At 53.8% G+C, this 14,913-nt stretch overlaps 3 protein-coding genes across 3 annotated transcripts; 2 read left to right on the forward strand and 1 right to left on the reverse strand.

The window, feature by feature from the left end:
• Positions 1-4,135: 4,135 nt before the first annotated feature.
• Gpbar1 (G protein-coupled bile acid receptor 1) lies at positions 4,136-5,362 on the forward strand. Its single transcript, XM_026390434.2, has one exon. It carries the CDS (start codon positions 4,267-4,269, stop codon positions 5,257-5,259), a length of 993 nt encoding a protein of 330 aa, XP_026246219.1. The 5' UTR covers positions 4,136-4,266; the 3' UTR covers positions 5,260-5,362.
• A 289-nt stretch (positions 5,363-5,651) lies between these two features.
• Aamp (angio associated migratory cell protein) lies at positions 5,652-10,588 on the reverse strand. The gene is made up of 11 exons (XM_026390345.2): positions 10,382-10,588; positions 9,766-9,921; positions 8,924-9,043; positions 8,253-8,392; positions 7,858-8,002; positions 7,599-7,682; positions 7,397-7,512; positions 7,155-7,258; positions 6,926-7,016; positions 6,568-6,722; positions 5,652-6,129 (listed from the first exon to the last, which is right to left on the reverse strand). Exons 1-11 carry the CDS (start codon positions 10,500-10,502, stop codon positions 6,054-6,056), a joined length of 1,308 nt encoding a protein of 435 aa, XP_026246130.2. The 5' UTR covers positions 10,503-10,588; the 3' UTR covers positions 5,652-6,053.
• A 324-nt stretch (positions 10,589-10,912) lies between these two features.
• LOC113183849 (putative thioesterase PNKD) lies at positions 10,913-13,330 on the forward strand. The gene is made up of 3 exons (XM_026390297.2): positions 10,913-11,016; positions 11,731-11,899; positions 12,959-13,330. Exons 1-3 carry the CDS (start codon positions 10,950-10,952, stop codon positions 13,149-13,151), a joined length of 429 nt encoding a protein of 142 aa, XP_026246082.1. The 5' UTR covers positions 10,913-10,949; the 3' UTR covers positions 13,152-13,330.
• The last annotated feature ends 1,583 nt before the right edge of the window (positions 13,331-14,913 follow it).

The following is a 14,913-nucleotide window of genomic DNA, read 5'->3' on the forward strand; positions in this document are numbered from 1 at the left end:
CCAGGACAGTGGGAATCTCTGTACTTGGATGAAGTGGAACCTGAGCAGGAAAGGAAAAAACCCTGACCATTGCAGCAAACTCCTGTGGCAGCTGATACAGGGCAGTTGCCATTCAGGTGGGCCATCCCATTGTACCCTTGATCCAACAGCTGCAGCTGGGTCTGCTGTGATGATGAGTGTGGGGCCAACCTCTTCTGGGAATTGCTGCACACTAGACTTCCTGTGACTTCTAGGGTACCTATCCAGGCAGCTGTCCCAGATCTGAAGAATCTGACCAGGTTTGTTTGGCCACACTGGGGATCAAACCCATGGCTTCCCACAGGCTAGGCTAGTGTCTACCACTGAGCCACAGCCCAGTCCTATCTTGCCATTTAGACCTAACAAAAAGGACAGGATTTCTGCCCAAACAGCTGACCAACAGCTTCCTAGATCCTGGCCAGTCTCTGGGTAGAGCTCATCCACTCTTACCACAGGGAAGTTGAAAATGTTGAAGCAGCAGCTGGAGGTCACCCAGGGTCCACAAGGCCTCATGTACTGCACCCACTGATTCCCAGACATTGTGGGTCAGCAGAGGAATTCAAATACCTAAAAGAGATGGTAGTGGACAGAGAAGGCCCAGAAGGCTTCTGGGCCAGAGTCAGTCACCCTGACATGCTGTATGTCAGGAGAGCAGGTCCCGGCACAACCAGCCAGATGGAGCATCTGGAAACTTGCACCAGAGCCTTCTGGGCAAACGGGAGAAGCCTGAGCATGAGTCAGTCCCAAGGTTTGACGGGAACAGAGAAGAACCAGAGGATCTGATAAGGAAGGAGCAGGCTGAGTGGGGGACAGAACACAGGCTCCCACCCGCCTGAGTTGTACCCCTCACGCGTCATGCCACACACAGTGTTTAGACAGAGCAGTGAAGAAGAAACACAGACATCCTAGATCCTGTGGGGAGGAGGCCAGGGCTGGGAACAGAAGAAAGTCTGTTTATTCCTGGCAGCCCCAAATCCAAGGGGCCCTGCAACCATTTCTGTCCAGATCCTAGGCTGAACTCTCCAGAGCCCGGGATCTCTGCCCAGCCCTGCCAAATAGCATGGATCTGAGAATCTTGTGGAGAATGGGTTTGAAGCTGGCTGTTCTCTTCCTATTATGTCCCCATAGAAGTCCCACCTTGCAAGACCCTGAATGGCAAGCAGAGCCAGTCTCCAAGAGCATGGAAGTCCCCTTGCTCTCTGCTGTGCTCTTCAGATTGTTCCTCAGGTCTCGCCAAGAGCCTTCTTGCTGTGGTTGCAGCTTTTTCCTTCCTGTTCCAGTTTTAAGGGAGTGTGGCTGGGCCCCTCTCCTCCCTCACCCCAAAGCCACACTTGATAGAAGGTGGAAATCAGGCACCATACCTCTTGGCTTTTCTGCCTTCCCTCTCAACGAGTTTCCTCAGTTTCTCTGCAGCAAAGTGTCATTCCCTTGCTTTTCATAGGTCCCCTATCTGCCTTTCTCAGCAGAGTCCTAAAGGGTACAGGTGCAGAAAAGGGCAGAAGGCCTAATAATGTTAATGACTGTCCTTCATTGGGTGCTATCTACCAACTGCTGGTCTGTTTCACATGATCTTAGTCCCGTAAGGGGTGTGTATAATTAGGAGTTCCATTTTTCAGATAAGGAAACCAAGGCAAGAGAACTTTAGCAATCCACCAAAGTTTTGGCCCAAGCTGGAAAAAAGTAGAATCACAGCCCAACTCTTATTCCAGCCCAGTCTCATTCCTCTACTGACCTACATCCCCAGCCCTTTTTATTTTCTGTTTTCATACAGGGTCTCCCTAAGTTGCCCAGGTTGGCTCAAACTTGTGATCCTATGTCAGCCATGAAGTGCCTGGCATTACAAGTATGTGCCACCATGCCCTGGGGGCTCACACATCATGGTGAGGAAGGATAACAGTCATTTGTTGAGATAACACCTCCCTTTAGCATCAAGCACTCGGGTATCTCTGGTTGCTTCTTGGCCCATGATATTCCCCACAGTAACCCCAAAAGGTGGTCTTATAAACTAAAAGGCCCTTCAATTGATGGGATGGGGGACTGAAGATCCCAACCACTGCCACCATCTCTCTCACACACACATACACTACCCTTGGGTGTGCTGGCAGGAATATGGGAGCTGGCTGTGCACTTGCCTGGCTGGCTGCCTCAGATTTAAGGATCATAAAATATAGCTGTACTAGCTGATGTAGGAGGTGGATAGGGGTAGGCAGTCATTACCATTCATTAACTGAAATGCATTTTTCAGATGAGTGAGGCAGTGACAGGCAAGGCTCCCAGCTAGGGAGACCAACAAATAAGTAGGGGAACTTAGGTGGCACCATGTGGCCTGTAGCCAGGGAGAGGGTCACTGGTACTGGAGGATAAGGAAGGGAGACAAGGAGCCAAGAGGGAGGCCTCTCGGTGGCTCCAGCTCAGAATGTGCCAGGTCCCACCCCTAGAGGCGGGGCCAGGGCTGGGCCCGCCAGCCACAGCTCTGGGAACCCGGGCAGTGTAGAGCCTGGACGGGGAGCTGGGGCTCTACTGCCCCAGAGTGGATGCACCATGCACTCGCCGGCCAGGACACCAGACTTGGTCCCAAGCCCTGAAAGGCTAGCTGCTGTGACTCCCTGACACTCAGGAAAGCCCAGGCTGGTGAGCAACACCTGTCCACAGCCACCATGTGAGTACCTACGCCCCTCCCGCCAGTCTCCCAGGCCCAGATCCTGAAAAGGCCACTGCACTGGCCCAGGCCACAGACCTTCCAGGGTATGTGGTGGCCCAGTGTGTACCCTGCTGGGACATTACTCCTGGGGGGCTGATCGTTGCCTTTCTTGCTGCTTCAAGGATCATAAAATATAGCTGTACTAGCTGATGTAGGATCATAAAATATAGCTTTGGTGTAGGTGGGGTGGGGGACTCACTCAGAATAGTGCTAGGAACTCCAGTTCAGACCAAGTCTTATGGGGTTTAATAATGTTGATGGTGTAAGGAGGAAGGAGAACAGAAACTGGGGGAATCGCTGAAAAGGGAAGGATGTCTGGGTGGGAGGCACTGGGAGGAGATTCAGTAAGAGGAAACAGGAGTGGCTGGGGAGGACGGGGTAATGCCCTTGCCAATGGTGTAAGGTACTGGGTTCAATCCTCAGCACCACATAAACAAAGATATTGTGTACATCTACAAAAAAAAAAAAAAAATGGTAACTGGAGGTAAGGGAAGGGAAAAGGGCACTTGCCTAGGGGTAAGGTAGGAAGGGAAGGCAAGAAGGCAACACTGTGCTCAGGGTGGCCTTGAGGCCAATTCTGACCCAGGATGGAGGGAAGGGAGGGAGGAATCCCTTCCTTATTGACTTTGATCCTAGCAACAGCAGCTGCTTCCCTGTTGACAGAAGCAGGAGCTCCCACAGGACCCAGGACCCCTCCCTCTGGCCCCAGCATGTGGCCATGGGGCTGAAACCTGGATAGAAAGTTAAGGGAAGGACAGAGAGGCCAGGCCCTGCCCACCAGCCCCTCCTCCCTGTCCTGTCGGTCCGCTTTAGCATCTGGAAGCACAGGGGTCCTCACTCTGCTTGCTGGCATCTCCACGCTCAAAGCCAAGCATGCATCCCCTCCCCCGCCCTTTCCTCCAGTTCCCCGGAAGAGCCTGTTGCTATCATGCAGTGGATGAGTTTATGGACTGGAAGTCCTACCCGGAGGCTGCTCACTGAGCTGTACCAGACTGCAAGGGTGCAGGGGGTGGAGGTGCAAGGACAGGGCACCCCACTGTGCCCCAGGCTTGGGGAGCAAGAGACCACTCCACACGGGCCAGACCCTGTCATTTCTTTGGGCTCAGAGCCTCACTGGGTGGGGCAGAGGCTGGACAAAATTATTTGGATGGGTCTGCTTTTCAATCTAAATAAGCATAAACACAGCTGCCCAGAGCCCAGGCAAATGACCGAAATGGGCAATGCTGCCTGTTGGAGACTGGTCAACTGCCTGAAAGGCAGCCACTGCCCTGCTACCATACAGGAAATGTGTCACCATACCTCGTTTTTTGCAGAGAAACCCAAAATATGAATTCTTGTATATAATTTTAAAAATTGGCAACTAATTCCAAAAAATGTGTATCGGCACACAGGATATTGCCCACAGTCTGGGTCTGCAGCCTCTGGATTACTGTGCAGTCCCCACCAGAAGGACAGTGACCTGAAGCCCCGCGCTAACTCTGGCCACCCCCTCCTCCATCCAGGCATGCCGGTTGCTGCTCCAGACCTTCCCCATTCCAAGGCCCAAGATGACACCCAACAGCACTGGGGAGGTGGCCATCCCCATCCCCATGGTGGCTATGGGGCTCTCCCTGACCCTGGCAAGCCTCATTGTGGCCGCCAACCTTCTTCTGGCACTGGGCATAGCCCGAGACCACCGCCTGCGCAGCCCCCCTGCTGGCTGCTTCTTCCTGAGCCTGCTGCTGGCTGGGATGCTCACAGGGCTGGCACTGCCCACGCTGCCAGTGCTGTGGAACCAAAGCCGCAGGGGTTATTGGTCCTGCCTCCTCCTCTACTTGGCTCCCAACTTCTCCTTCCTCTCTCTGCTGGCCAATCTGCTGCTGGTACATGGAGAACGCTACAGGGCAGTGTTGCGGCCACTCCAGCCCCAAGGGAGCACTCGGCTGGCCCTGCTCCTCACATGGACTGGTCCCCTGCTCTTTGCCAGTCTGCCGGCTCTGGGGTGGAACCACTGGAGCCCCAACGCCAACTGTAGCTCGCAGGCTGTGTTCCCAGCTCCCTACCTCTACATTGAAATCTTTGGGCTCCTGCTGCCTGCTGTGGGGGCTGCTGCCCTTCTCTCTGCGCGAGTATTGGTCACTGCCCACCGCCAGCTACAGGACATCCGCCGGCTGGAACGGGCAGTGTGTCGCGATGCACCCTCTGCCCTGGCCCGCACCCTCACCTGGAGGCAGGCAAAGGCACAAGCTGGAGCCACACTGCTATTTGGGCTATGCTGGGGACCCTATGTGGCCACCTTGCTCCTGTCGGTCCTGGCCTATGAGCAGCGCCCACCACTAGGGCCTGGAACTCTGTTATCCCTCCTCTCACTGGGCAGTGCCAGTGCAGCAGCTGTGCCTGTGGCCATGGGTCTGGGTGATCAGCGCTACACAGCCCCCTGGAGGGCAGCCACACAAAGGTGGCTGCGGGTGCTGTGGGGAAGAACCTCCAGGGACAGTCCTGGTCCCAGCATGGCCTACCATACCAGCAGCCAAAGCATCATTGACTTGGACTTGAACTAGGGGAAGGGCCGCAGCTGTCTCCTAGAAGCACCTGTCCATCTCAGCCATCAAATCCCTTTCCATATGTCCCCTCTTCTCTGGAACAGAAATCATTCCCCTGTTGGATCCCCACCCTGAGGGAATAAAGCACCTCTGGCCACTTATAGTGATCTCACTCCTTACCTCAAGAGGGTGGCTGGTGGAACAGTCACAGAAAGAACCTCAAGACAGATGTGTGCCAGGGAGACTCCACTCCAGACAAGCACGTAATTGTCAGTGTGAACCAACCACGGCCCCGGAGAGGCTGGGCTGGCACTCTCAACATCCAGCAGTTTGGGAGAGCCTCCCACTGACATGGCCTTCACCACTTCCTCCTTGTATCCAGCCACCACAAAACCTTCACAGACACTGCCTCTGGGAAGTATATTTTATTTACATTTTTAAAATCTGTTAACTAGTATCTCTTCCTCCTTTCCACCCCCAAAGACTTGGGAAGGGAAAGAACGGGAACCTCAAAGACCTACTCCCCACATACAAATACACACCCATGGCTCACACCAGCAAATGAAAGTGAAAGAGAAAGAGGCCTGTCCCTCCCGCTGAAGGGCCCCTAGGTCTGGGTGAGGAGAAGGGAGGGGGCCCGAGGGCGGGGTCTCAAGGAGAAGAAAAGGACAGAGGGAGGCAGGTCAGTTAAAGGGGTTGGGAAGCAATCGAGCCCCCCCTCCTTTTCCCTCTGTACCCTGCGCCTCACAGGGCGAGGGGGGGTCTCCCTTCATCCCCCTCAACACCAGACACCAAGTCAGAGGCCACAGCCATTAACGGTCAGGTCTCTGGACACAAAATACTTTCGCTTTGTGATCTCCTGACGTGGTCACCACCAGGGAGGCATCTCTGTGAACAGAAAGCACAGGGTTGAAGGGACTAAGGCCCTGGGTCAGGCTCCAGCAGCACACTCTGATTCTGGGTCCTTAATAACTAGTGCCACGCTGACCATCAACCCTCCATGCAAATAGCAGAGCGGCAGGAGAGGCAGTCCCCCTGGCATGGGAGCACAGAGCTGAGGGGGATGGAACATCAGTCTCGGCCTCTACACTCATGACCAAGAGGCGACACCCGGGCAGATCACTGCCGACCACTGGCCTAAGACTTGTTAAAAGATGACTCCCAGGGCTGGAAACCCTCAGGCTTCCCAGTACTGCTGCCTCACAGGCTGCAACCAAGCCTTGGGTCTCAATGCCCCCCTCTTGGAAATCCCTTCCATACCCCAAGACCCCATGCTAGTGCCACTTTCCAAATACAGTGGTCCCAGCCCTTTCCCACTTCACGTACTTGCTGAGGGCAAAGTCCAGGATCTCAGCCGTGTGGCCCCGGTAGTCAGTCAGCAGGCGGCCTGTCCGGGCATCCCAGAGGCGCACGACACCATCCAGGCTGCAGGTGTACACCACAGCCGTGCCTGCCTCCCATAGCAGCTGCACGATGCCCGACTGCCCCAGGACACAGAGCAAGGTGGCAGATGTGTCAGATACCGGGGATGGGAGAAGAAAGACATCTGTTCTCAACTCTCAGTGAGGGAGGTTCACAGTGAAGGAGAGGGTAGGAGCCAGGTTTGGGGTGGCGCTCCCAGAGGCCAGGGCTTCTCTGTGACCATGACCACAGCCCACCAGCAACCCAGCTCCAACTACCCTACCTGGTGCTGACACTGGTGCCTGAGGGTCTGGGTAGACAGGTCATAGATAGCCAAGGTTCCATCCAGGTAACCAACAGCTGCCAGCGGCATCCTGGGCAGTGGAGCACCAGGAAGCTTGTGAGACCCTGGACTCATACCCACTCTCCTCCCTAGTCCCCCTGCCCAGCCCCCCACAGGCTTCTCCCCCAGTCCCTCTCATCTCCAGGCCAAGGCTCAGGCTCACACTCACACACTGCAGAAGCCCAAGGACTCCACTGAATTGGATTCGCTCTCCTCCCCTTCTCCCAGGTTGGGCTGGGAGGCCACAGTCTCAGGTCTGAAAACACCCACCACCTATCAGCCAGAGGAGATGATCAGAGGAGGCCTGGACCCTCAGTCCCCAACAGACAGCAGCAGAGTGAGGAACAAGAAAGGAAAGGCAGAAGACTTGGGAAAACAAGAGGCCCCCAGCCAGGCTCCAGGTCCGCTCACCTTGCCAGTGGTGGCACTGACCAGTTTGGCCTGGCAGTCCACAGAGCCAGTCAGGATCAGGCTGCCATCCTGGTTGGCAGCAACACAGGTCAAAGGGCCCTGGTGACCCTCAGTCCCTAGGAAGAAGATAGGCTCAGTCCTGCCCTGATTCTCAGCCTTCTCCCAAGAAGGCCCAGTTTAACACTTCCCCCACCTCTGGTACCTTTTAATACATGGATGGGGTTTCCCTGTTTCAGGTCCCAAATCCTAATGGTGCCATCTTCATAGCCTACCACAGCTCTCTTTCCTAAAGGATCAGGCGCACCAATGAAAAGAGAATAGAGGGCACATTCACACACTAAGCAAGGGGGTGGAGGAGGAGACGAGAAAGGGCAGAGCTGGGGCCCAGAGGGAGCTCAGGGAAGGGCATAACCTGGGATCCCCCTCTACACCCAGGAGAACACGCAAGGCAGTACTCTCACCGTCAGGGAGGACACGACCACAGGTGGCTGGGCAGTTGGGACCCTGGAAGGTCTTGCAGTCACCATTCGGGACCTTCCACATCCAGGTGTTGCCATCAGCTGTGCCTGCCAGTAGGACAGGTGCCCGAGGATGCCACTCCATCCACTAGGCAGAAAGAAGGATCAGCAGGGAGGCCCATTATACCAGCCCACCTAAGGAACCTGTCCCTTAAGTCCCACTGAAAGTTTTCCTCCTTCTGGGGTCGGTGGGAACTTTCAAGTCAACAGGTATATTTGCTATAACTTTGGGTACACTGGCTCAGAGCAGGCTTGTCCACTGGAGGTAAGACAGGCCCCCAAATCTCTTGTCCCAACCTGTGGTTCCACAGAGTTGGATCCCACTCTGAAGAAATTACCTCCAGATCTCCTGCTTCGAAGGACCAGACCTCCTCCTTTGTGTCCACCTGCCACACTTTCAACAGACCACTCATGTCCCCTGTGGCCACTAAGGTAGAGTCATGGCTGAAACCAGCACAAGTCACAGAGTCTTTATGGCCTGCCAAGAAAAGTGGGCAGGAAAAGAAGAAAATTTAGGGTACTTAAGTGCTGGGGACACATGACCCAGATCCCTTGCCCCTGAATGACCTACTAGGGAAAAAAGCAGGCAGTCTCCACCAAAACAAGTGGCCAAACACTGCAGCTCTAGGAACTAACACCTCCAGGTCTCCCCAGTAGAGATATCGCTGGTCCCTCTCAACCAAGTGGAGCCTGAGCTTCCTTTGCCTTGTCCCTCTGTTCCCTCTACACATCTGCCTGAAATCCCCACATCCTTTTCCCACTTACTCCTATGCCAGTGTTACTTCCTCTCAGGCCTTTCCTAAACTCTGTTGGCCAATTAGCATCTCCTGCCCCTAAGCCTACAACAGACTATGTTGTTATTCTTCTTTGTGTTCCTGGGACCCAGCCCAGAGCTGATACAAAACAAAGGTCAACAGATGGCTCTTAGATGCTCAACCACTGCAGATCACCCCCAAAAGATCTCCAAAGGAACACGACCTCCCCCAGGCCTCCACTCCAGCCCCCTCACCTGCACACTCAAAGAGTAGCTCCCCATCACTGAGCCTCCAGACAAAGGCTTTGTCATCTTCACCCCCTGTCACTGCCAAGGTGTTAGTCTTGGGATCCAGGCTCACACAAAACACGGATGCTGTCCCAAAAGATAATCCACAGGTGAGGGGATGGGGCTCCCACCTAGAGTTCTGTCCTTTAGAACCTTTAGGAAGCCCACCCTCTTTCACCCAAAGCAATATGTCTTCTCTCCTGGAAAAAAAAAAGGTGCATTCAAATTCTTCTAAGTTGTAAGCAGTAAGTTGTTAGAGAAATCCTTCCCCAACCTGCTGAGCTCCAAGTCCTTCTCCAGGGCAGATTCATACTGTTCTATTCCCCTCACCACCCCCCACTGAAACTGTGGACAGTACAGGGCTTACAATTCTCAGCATGGGATGCCACCAGGCTGGGTATGAATACAGTGAAGACAGCATCGTGTTATTAGCTTCTTAGTTGAGCTGTTTTTGAACAAATTATATAAAATGTGCTCAAAAAGATACATTTTTCAGCATAAATTACCTCTAATTTCCATTCAGGTTACATTCATTAACTTCCACCAAAGGCTAACTTTTTAAGAGAAAACTTAAGGCCAGAGAAGTTATTGAAGGTGACAAATTGGTAAAAAGGAGAGGAAGGACTTAAACCCAGGTGACTCAATTGACTCCAGTGCCATTCTTCTCTCTGATCCCTACCTGTGAACTACTGCAGGACAAGGCCAACAGCTTTCCCAACTTGTCTTTCATAACGCTCTGTAGGCAGCAAATGTGCAATGCTCAAATGCCCACCTGGACTAATTTAAAGAGGATCTCCTCAGAGGCCTACCTGAGTGCAAGGCAAAGGTGACCTCACTATCATCGGGGCCCTCCATACTGCTGACCACTCCTTCCTGGGGTTCCAGGACCCAGCCCTCCTCGTTGCCCTCTTCCTCTTCTTCTTCCTCCTCAAAGTCCACATCTTCCATCTCTTGGGCCAGATCATCTGTTTTGGGGAGAGTGTTAAAAGATGAGGCTCAGGAGGCGTTAAGAGGGATGGGAATAAGCATGAGAAGGCCGAGGCTGGGGTAGGTCATGTGGCCACGGGGTAGGGTGAAGTCAGACCGCTGGGGTGTAGCGGGGGCTAAGGGGCAGGAGGAGGGGGCGTGTGAGGCGGAGCATACGAGGCAAGGTCTGAGGACCCGGGGTTGGCCGGCAACCGTGTGGGAAGAGAGGACCGAGGGCATGATGGGAAGGGGGTGTGTGAGGGGAAGGGCTAGGGGAGGCGTCAGGGAACCCCCACCCCGCCAGGCCTGACAACTAAGTGTGGGGGCAGGGAAAGGGACAGGGAGAGGAATGTCGGTAGGAATGACCGGTAGGGTGAAGAGGGGAGCGGGGAGAAGCAAGGGTCAGAGGCCAGGGGTTAGCGCCTCCTGTCCCATGGCCTGAGCACAGGCAGTTCTCACCCGGGTCCGGCGGGCCAGGATCTAGTTCTACCACCTCGATAATCTCTTCATCACCATGGAAGCTTAGGGTCTCCAGCGGGGGGGTGTCAGCGGCGGCCCCGCTTTCTGATTCGGACTCCATGCGGCGCAGGCGGCCGATCCACTTCTCTGGGCCCAAACGCCTCCCAGAGTCAGCTCTGCGCGGCGACGCGGAACTCGAGCCCCTCCTCCCGGGAGGAAGTAGGCGTAGGAGACTCCCGGGCAGGAAGAGCGAAGGCGGCCTGGCCAATAGCAACGGGGGCTGACTGGTTGAACCACCAATCACAAGGCAGAGTTGGAAAAGGGACTGAGGCGTGGCGGGGAGAACCCAAACTCCGCCCGGCCTGACTCCGCCCCCAACAGGAGGGAAACAAGCGAGCGTGCGCGCCTCCGGGGTCTCCTGGGAAGAGTAGTTCTCTGGAGTCCGCTCTGCGGGCTTCTGGGAGATGTAGTTTCTGATCTGTATGCAGGACGGAAGGAGCGGGGGAGGCCCCTTACGCAAACTACAATTCCCGGCGGAGAGCGCGGTGGAGGGGGGTGGGATCTGAACATGGCGGCGGTGGTAGCTGCTACGGCGCTGAAGGGCCGGGGGGCGAGAAATGCCCGCGTCCTCCGGGGTAAGGAGAGGGACCCCGGGGAGGGCAAGACTGCAGGAGATTTCTCTTCTTTCACATCCCACCCGGCTATAGCAGGCGGTCGGGGCAGCCAATTCTGCCCACACCACTCTAGGATCTTAGAGTCTGGGGTGAAAAGATGCTCTATAGAGGTCACTCAGTCCATGCCCCTGCCTTCGGGTTACACAACACCTCTGGGGTCTGGCTGCAAGAAGGACCCCCGAAGAATGTTTTAGACTCCCGCGCTCCAGGTGTTTCACACTCACCGCAGTGCAGAGGAAAGAGCCCTGGGCTTCTGAAGGCTTGGGTTCTAAACCTGGGTAATTAGCAGTTTGACCTTGGGTGAAGCAGTTGTTGTCTCTCAGAGCTTCAGTTTCCTCTTCTCTAAAATGAGGGGATGGAGTAGACTATCTTCCTTCCAGGGCTAACATTCTTCAGTTTTAATCCTGTGAGTCCCTTTGCAGTCCTTCCTATCCTGTCGTCGGAAATGAAGAATAGTGAAGCTCGCTCTCCTGGCACCAGGGTGATGAACCCGCAGTGACGTGAAAGTGGCTTCCAAAGATGCCACCTCAGTGGCAGTTTTCCTATTTCCTTTCGGATTCTCCCTAGCACTTGTTACTCCAAACTCAGATCTCAACCGGCCCTTCCCACCCTGTACCCACCTTCCCAGAGCTCCCTCCTCATCCCTGTGCTGACCTTCCTTACCTCCATCCACAGGAATCCTCTCAGGAGCCACTGCTAACAAGGCTTCTCAGAACAGAACCAGAGCACTGCAGAGCCACAGCTCCCCAGAGTGCAAGGAGGAGCCTGAGCCCCTCTCCCCTGAGCTGGAATACATTCCCAGAAAGAGGGGCAAGAACCCCATGAAAGCTGTGGGACTAGCCTGGTGAGTGTTAACTACCTCTTTGCCCACCCATGGGGAGTGCATCCAGGGGAGGGTAGGACCCAGAAATAACTTAAGTTTCAAGTGGCGAGCTGAATCCAAGGTTATAGGAGCAGAATTGTTGGGTTCCAAGAATGGAATCTCAGAGGAGTGGGTCAGGAGAGGTGGGAAAGTATGTGGAATTGTGGAGACAGTGGGTTTTCTGTGGCGTTAGCTGAGCTGAGATGATTTGAACTTGGGTCCCTAGCCTCATCCTCCCTTTTGGGAGCTTGGGGAAAGACCCAAATCCTAGTAATTAGTTGAAATCATGTATTATTTGTATAGTAACTACAAGTTGTTCTGTATGTTATTTGGCTGTGATTCTGATCTTAGGTCATACTATCAATCAAAAGAAAAATAGGGGAAATTAACACTTTTTCACCTCTTGAGGTTTAATAGTACTTTACCATGTAATGTTTTTGTTTTTCTGAGATAAATATTACACTCCCATTTCACAGAGGAAGGAACTGAGGCTCAGAGCTGGAATTCTCACCAGGTCTTGTGACTCCATGCTCTTTCCCCCACACCAAGGCGCCCCCTAGTCGCAGTTACTCAGAGAAGGAAAGGGAGGGGCTGGAGTCGTACCTCAGTAGTAGAGTAACCAGAGAGAGGAAGCCTGGGAGGAGTTGTGGAGTTTAAGTAGAGAGAAACTTGCTAGGACTCAGAGAAAGAGGCTGGTCTGCCTAGAGAATCATGCACAGGCCCTGAAGCAGGAGTGCAGGGTTCATGCTTATGAGTGTTGTGCCACAGGGGAAAGGAGTGAAGAGCTGGGTGTTTTCTGCCATGCCCAGGAGTCTGGACTTATCCAGGAAGTGATGGAAAGTTGTTATGGGGTCTTAAGCAGGGCAGCAACAGGATCTGATTTATGTGGGTCCCTCTAGCAGCCAGCAGAGGGGACAAGTAGACACAAGAGGCATTGCAGCATTCGTGCAATTGAAAAGCTGGAATGATCTCCCCATACCCCCCAGCTCTGGCTCAGGCCTGGCCCCTGCCCAAACCCCGTGCACATCTCCCTACCCTTAGGGCCATCGGCTTCCCCTGTGGTATCCTACTCTTCATCCTCACCAAGCGGGAAGTGGACAAGAACCGTTTGAAGCAGATGAAGGCTCGGCAGAACATGCGGGCGTCCAACACGGGCGAGTATGAGAGCCAGAGGTTCAGGGCCTCCTCCCAACATGCCCCATCCCCTGAAGTTGGTTCTGGGGTACAGGCCTGAGGAGCACTGCAGCAACCCTCTAGACTGTATTTTGACTGAAACCCTGCAGTTTGGCTGATTCTGGTCATTGGCCTGTGAGGTCCACCAGAGGGCGCATGGAGCCAGACTGCTGCCAGTCCCTGCCCCTCCCACACCGAGGAGCCAGCCGAAAGCAAATAAATTTATTGAGTGGAAAGGAAGTAGGTTTGGGTTTGAGTCCCTTGGGAGTGGAGGGGAAGAGGGTGGGGCTGGTTACTCAGGTATGCTCCCTTTCACAGAAGAGCTTGTTCCTGGCTGGGTAGCAGGGCCACCACAGAGGCTTAATCATCACAAGCCTAGGCTCAGGCCCTGGGGATGAATCCCTGAGAGCTGTGGGCCAGGAGGGTGGGGTCCCACTCAGCCTTGAAACAAATAATAAAGAGAATCAAAGGCGGCATTAAGGGTGTGGAGGCAAACAAGCACTACCCTTAGCCAGTCCAAATGACTCAACTTCTCTGGGGCTCAAGAGATTGGACTAGTGCTTTTTAAGACAGAGGTTCTGAACCTTGGTCCATTCATCTGCAAGATTTTATATATGCATATAGCTTTGTGGGGAAGAGAGTTAATTGCTCTCCTGAGCTTTTGTAAAGGACCTGTAACAAGAGGTCCTTTTGGAATCCACTATTGCAAGTTTGAGTTCCCCTTTCCCCCAGCCAACTGTTGAGCCTTCACCAGCCTCTCACATCCCTCCCTAGGAAGTGCAGCAATAAAGGATATTTGTGACCTTAGGAAAGGTGCTGGAGACCCAGCCAGGATGTAGAGGTAGGAAGTGAATGGATGCTTTGGGCAGAATCAGACACTCCCTGAGCCAACACCTTCCAAAGAAGAAAACCAGAGCCACACAGGGTTTAACTTCTAAACAAAACTTTAATACATTTATAATTGTGTCCCTTTGTGTGATATATTTAGGATCAAGTACTCAATAAAGAAGTCCTAATTATATCCTTGGGCTGATGTGGTTTCCGCCCCTACCCGATAGACTGACCCTGTCCCCTCCCCTATTCCAGCTTGAGGCACTTGTATTACAAAGAAGGCAGTGGCTGACTAGAGAGGTGGTCTCAAGTCGAAAAGCCCCCCAGTGGGAGTTCAGAGCAGGCTGAGAGAGGCAGTCACCTTGCCCTCAGGGCCCTTCCTGTTAGCAGAAGGAAGAGCACTGAAGTCTCCTTGGGCACTGAGGTGGTTTTTCTCAAACTGGCTCTGGAGGCCCCAAGGCATTTTCCAAGCCTCCACCCATCTCCTCACCCTGGCTACTTCCATGCCACACTCCTGATCATACAAACTACTCTGTTTACTGACTCTTGTCCCTCACTTTCTGCTCTACCTGCCTAAGCAGAGAAAGCAAAAGACCTCAGAAGCACCCAGGGAAGTCCCAGGCAACTTTGGAGAATGGGGACCAGAAGGCTCCAAATGGTCTGCTCTCTCACACCATCCAAGCCTGGAGGGAGCTCAAAGGAGATGCTCTTTGTATTAGCCCCTGTACTTTGCTCATCTCTTCTTCCCCCCAGCCCTAACCTAGATAAACAATACATACATGTTATAAAAACAAGATGGGGTTAGAATGCGGAGGCCCCTGGGCACAGATCTCTTTTACCATTCTGAGCTAAAAGGTACCAAGTCTAAGGAGTATAGAATAATGGCCTGTAGTCCAGGAGGTGGGGATAATACTGTCTGGCTTTACTGGGTTTAGGAGGGAAACAGGCTCCAGCTACCTAGGCTAGAAGCCCGTGAGAGATTGGGAGGGGAA

This window comes from Urocitellus parryii, chromosome 1 (genome assembly GCF_045843805.1).
Source record: "Urocitellus parryii isolate mUroPar1 chromosome 1, mUroPar1.hap1, whole genome shotgun sequence".
In the NCBI taxonomy this organism is placed as follows: domain Eukaryota; kingdom Metazoa; phylum Chordata; class Mammalia; order Rodentia; family Sciuridae; genus Urocitellus; species Urocitellus parryii.

What these genes read in the sequence shown, in the direction of transcription:
- Gpbar1 (XM_026390434.2), top strand. Translation starts at nt 4,267, where the DNA reads ATGACACCCAACAGCACTGGGGAGGTGGCCATCCCCATCCCCATGGTG.
- Aamp (XM_026390345.2), bottom strand. Translation starts at nt 10,502, where the DNA reads ATGGAGTCCGAATCAGAAAGCGGGGCCGCCGCTGACACCCCCCCGCTG. An exon ending in TCCTGGCCCGCCGGACCCGG is followed by an intron (nt 9,922 to 10,381) that starts GTGAGAACTGCC and finishes TCCCCAAAACAG; the next exon opens with ATGATCTGGCCCAAGAGATG. An exon ending in TCAGTGCCACCACTGGCAAG is followed by an intron (nt 7,259 to 7,396) that starts GTGAGCGGACCT and finishes TCTGGCTGATAG; the next exon opens with GTGGTGGGTGTTTTCAGACC.
- LOC113183849 (XM_026390297.2), top strand. Translation starts at nt 10,950, where the DNA reads ATGGCGGCGGTGGTAGCTGCTACGGCGCTGAAGGGCCGGGGGGCGAGA. An exon ending in AAATGCCCGCGTCCTCCGGG is followed by an intron (nt 11,017 to 11,730) that starts GTAAGGAGAGGG and finishes CTCCATCCACAG; the next exon opens with GAATCCTCTCAGGAGCCACT. An exon ending in AAAGCTGTGGGACTAGCCTG is followed by an intron (nt 11,900 to 12,958) that starts GTGAGTGTTAAC and finishes CCCTACCCTTAG; the next exon opens with GGCCATCGGCTTCCCCTGTG.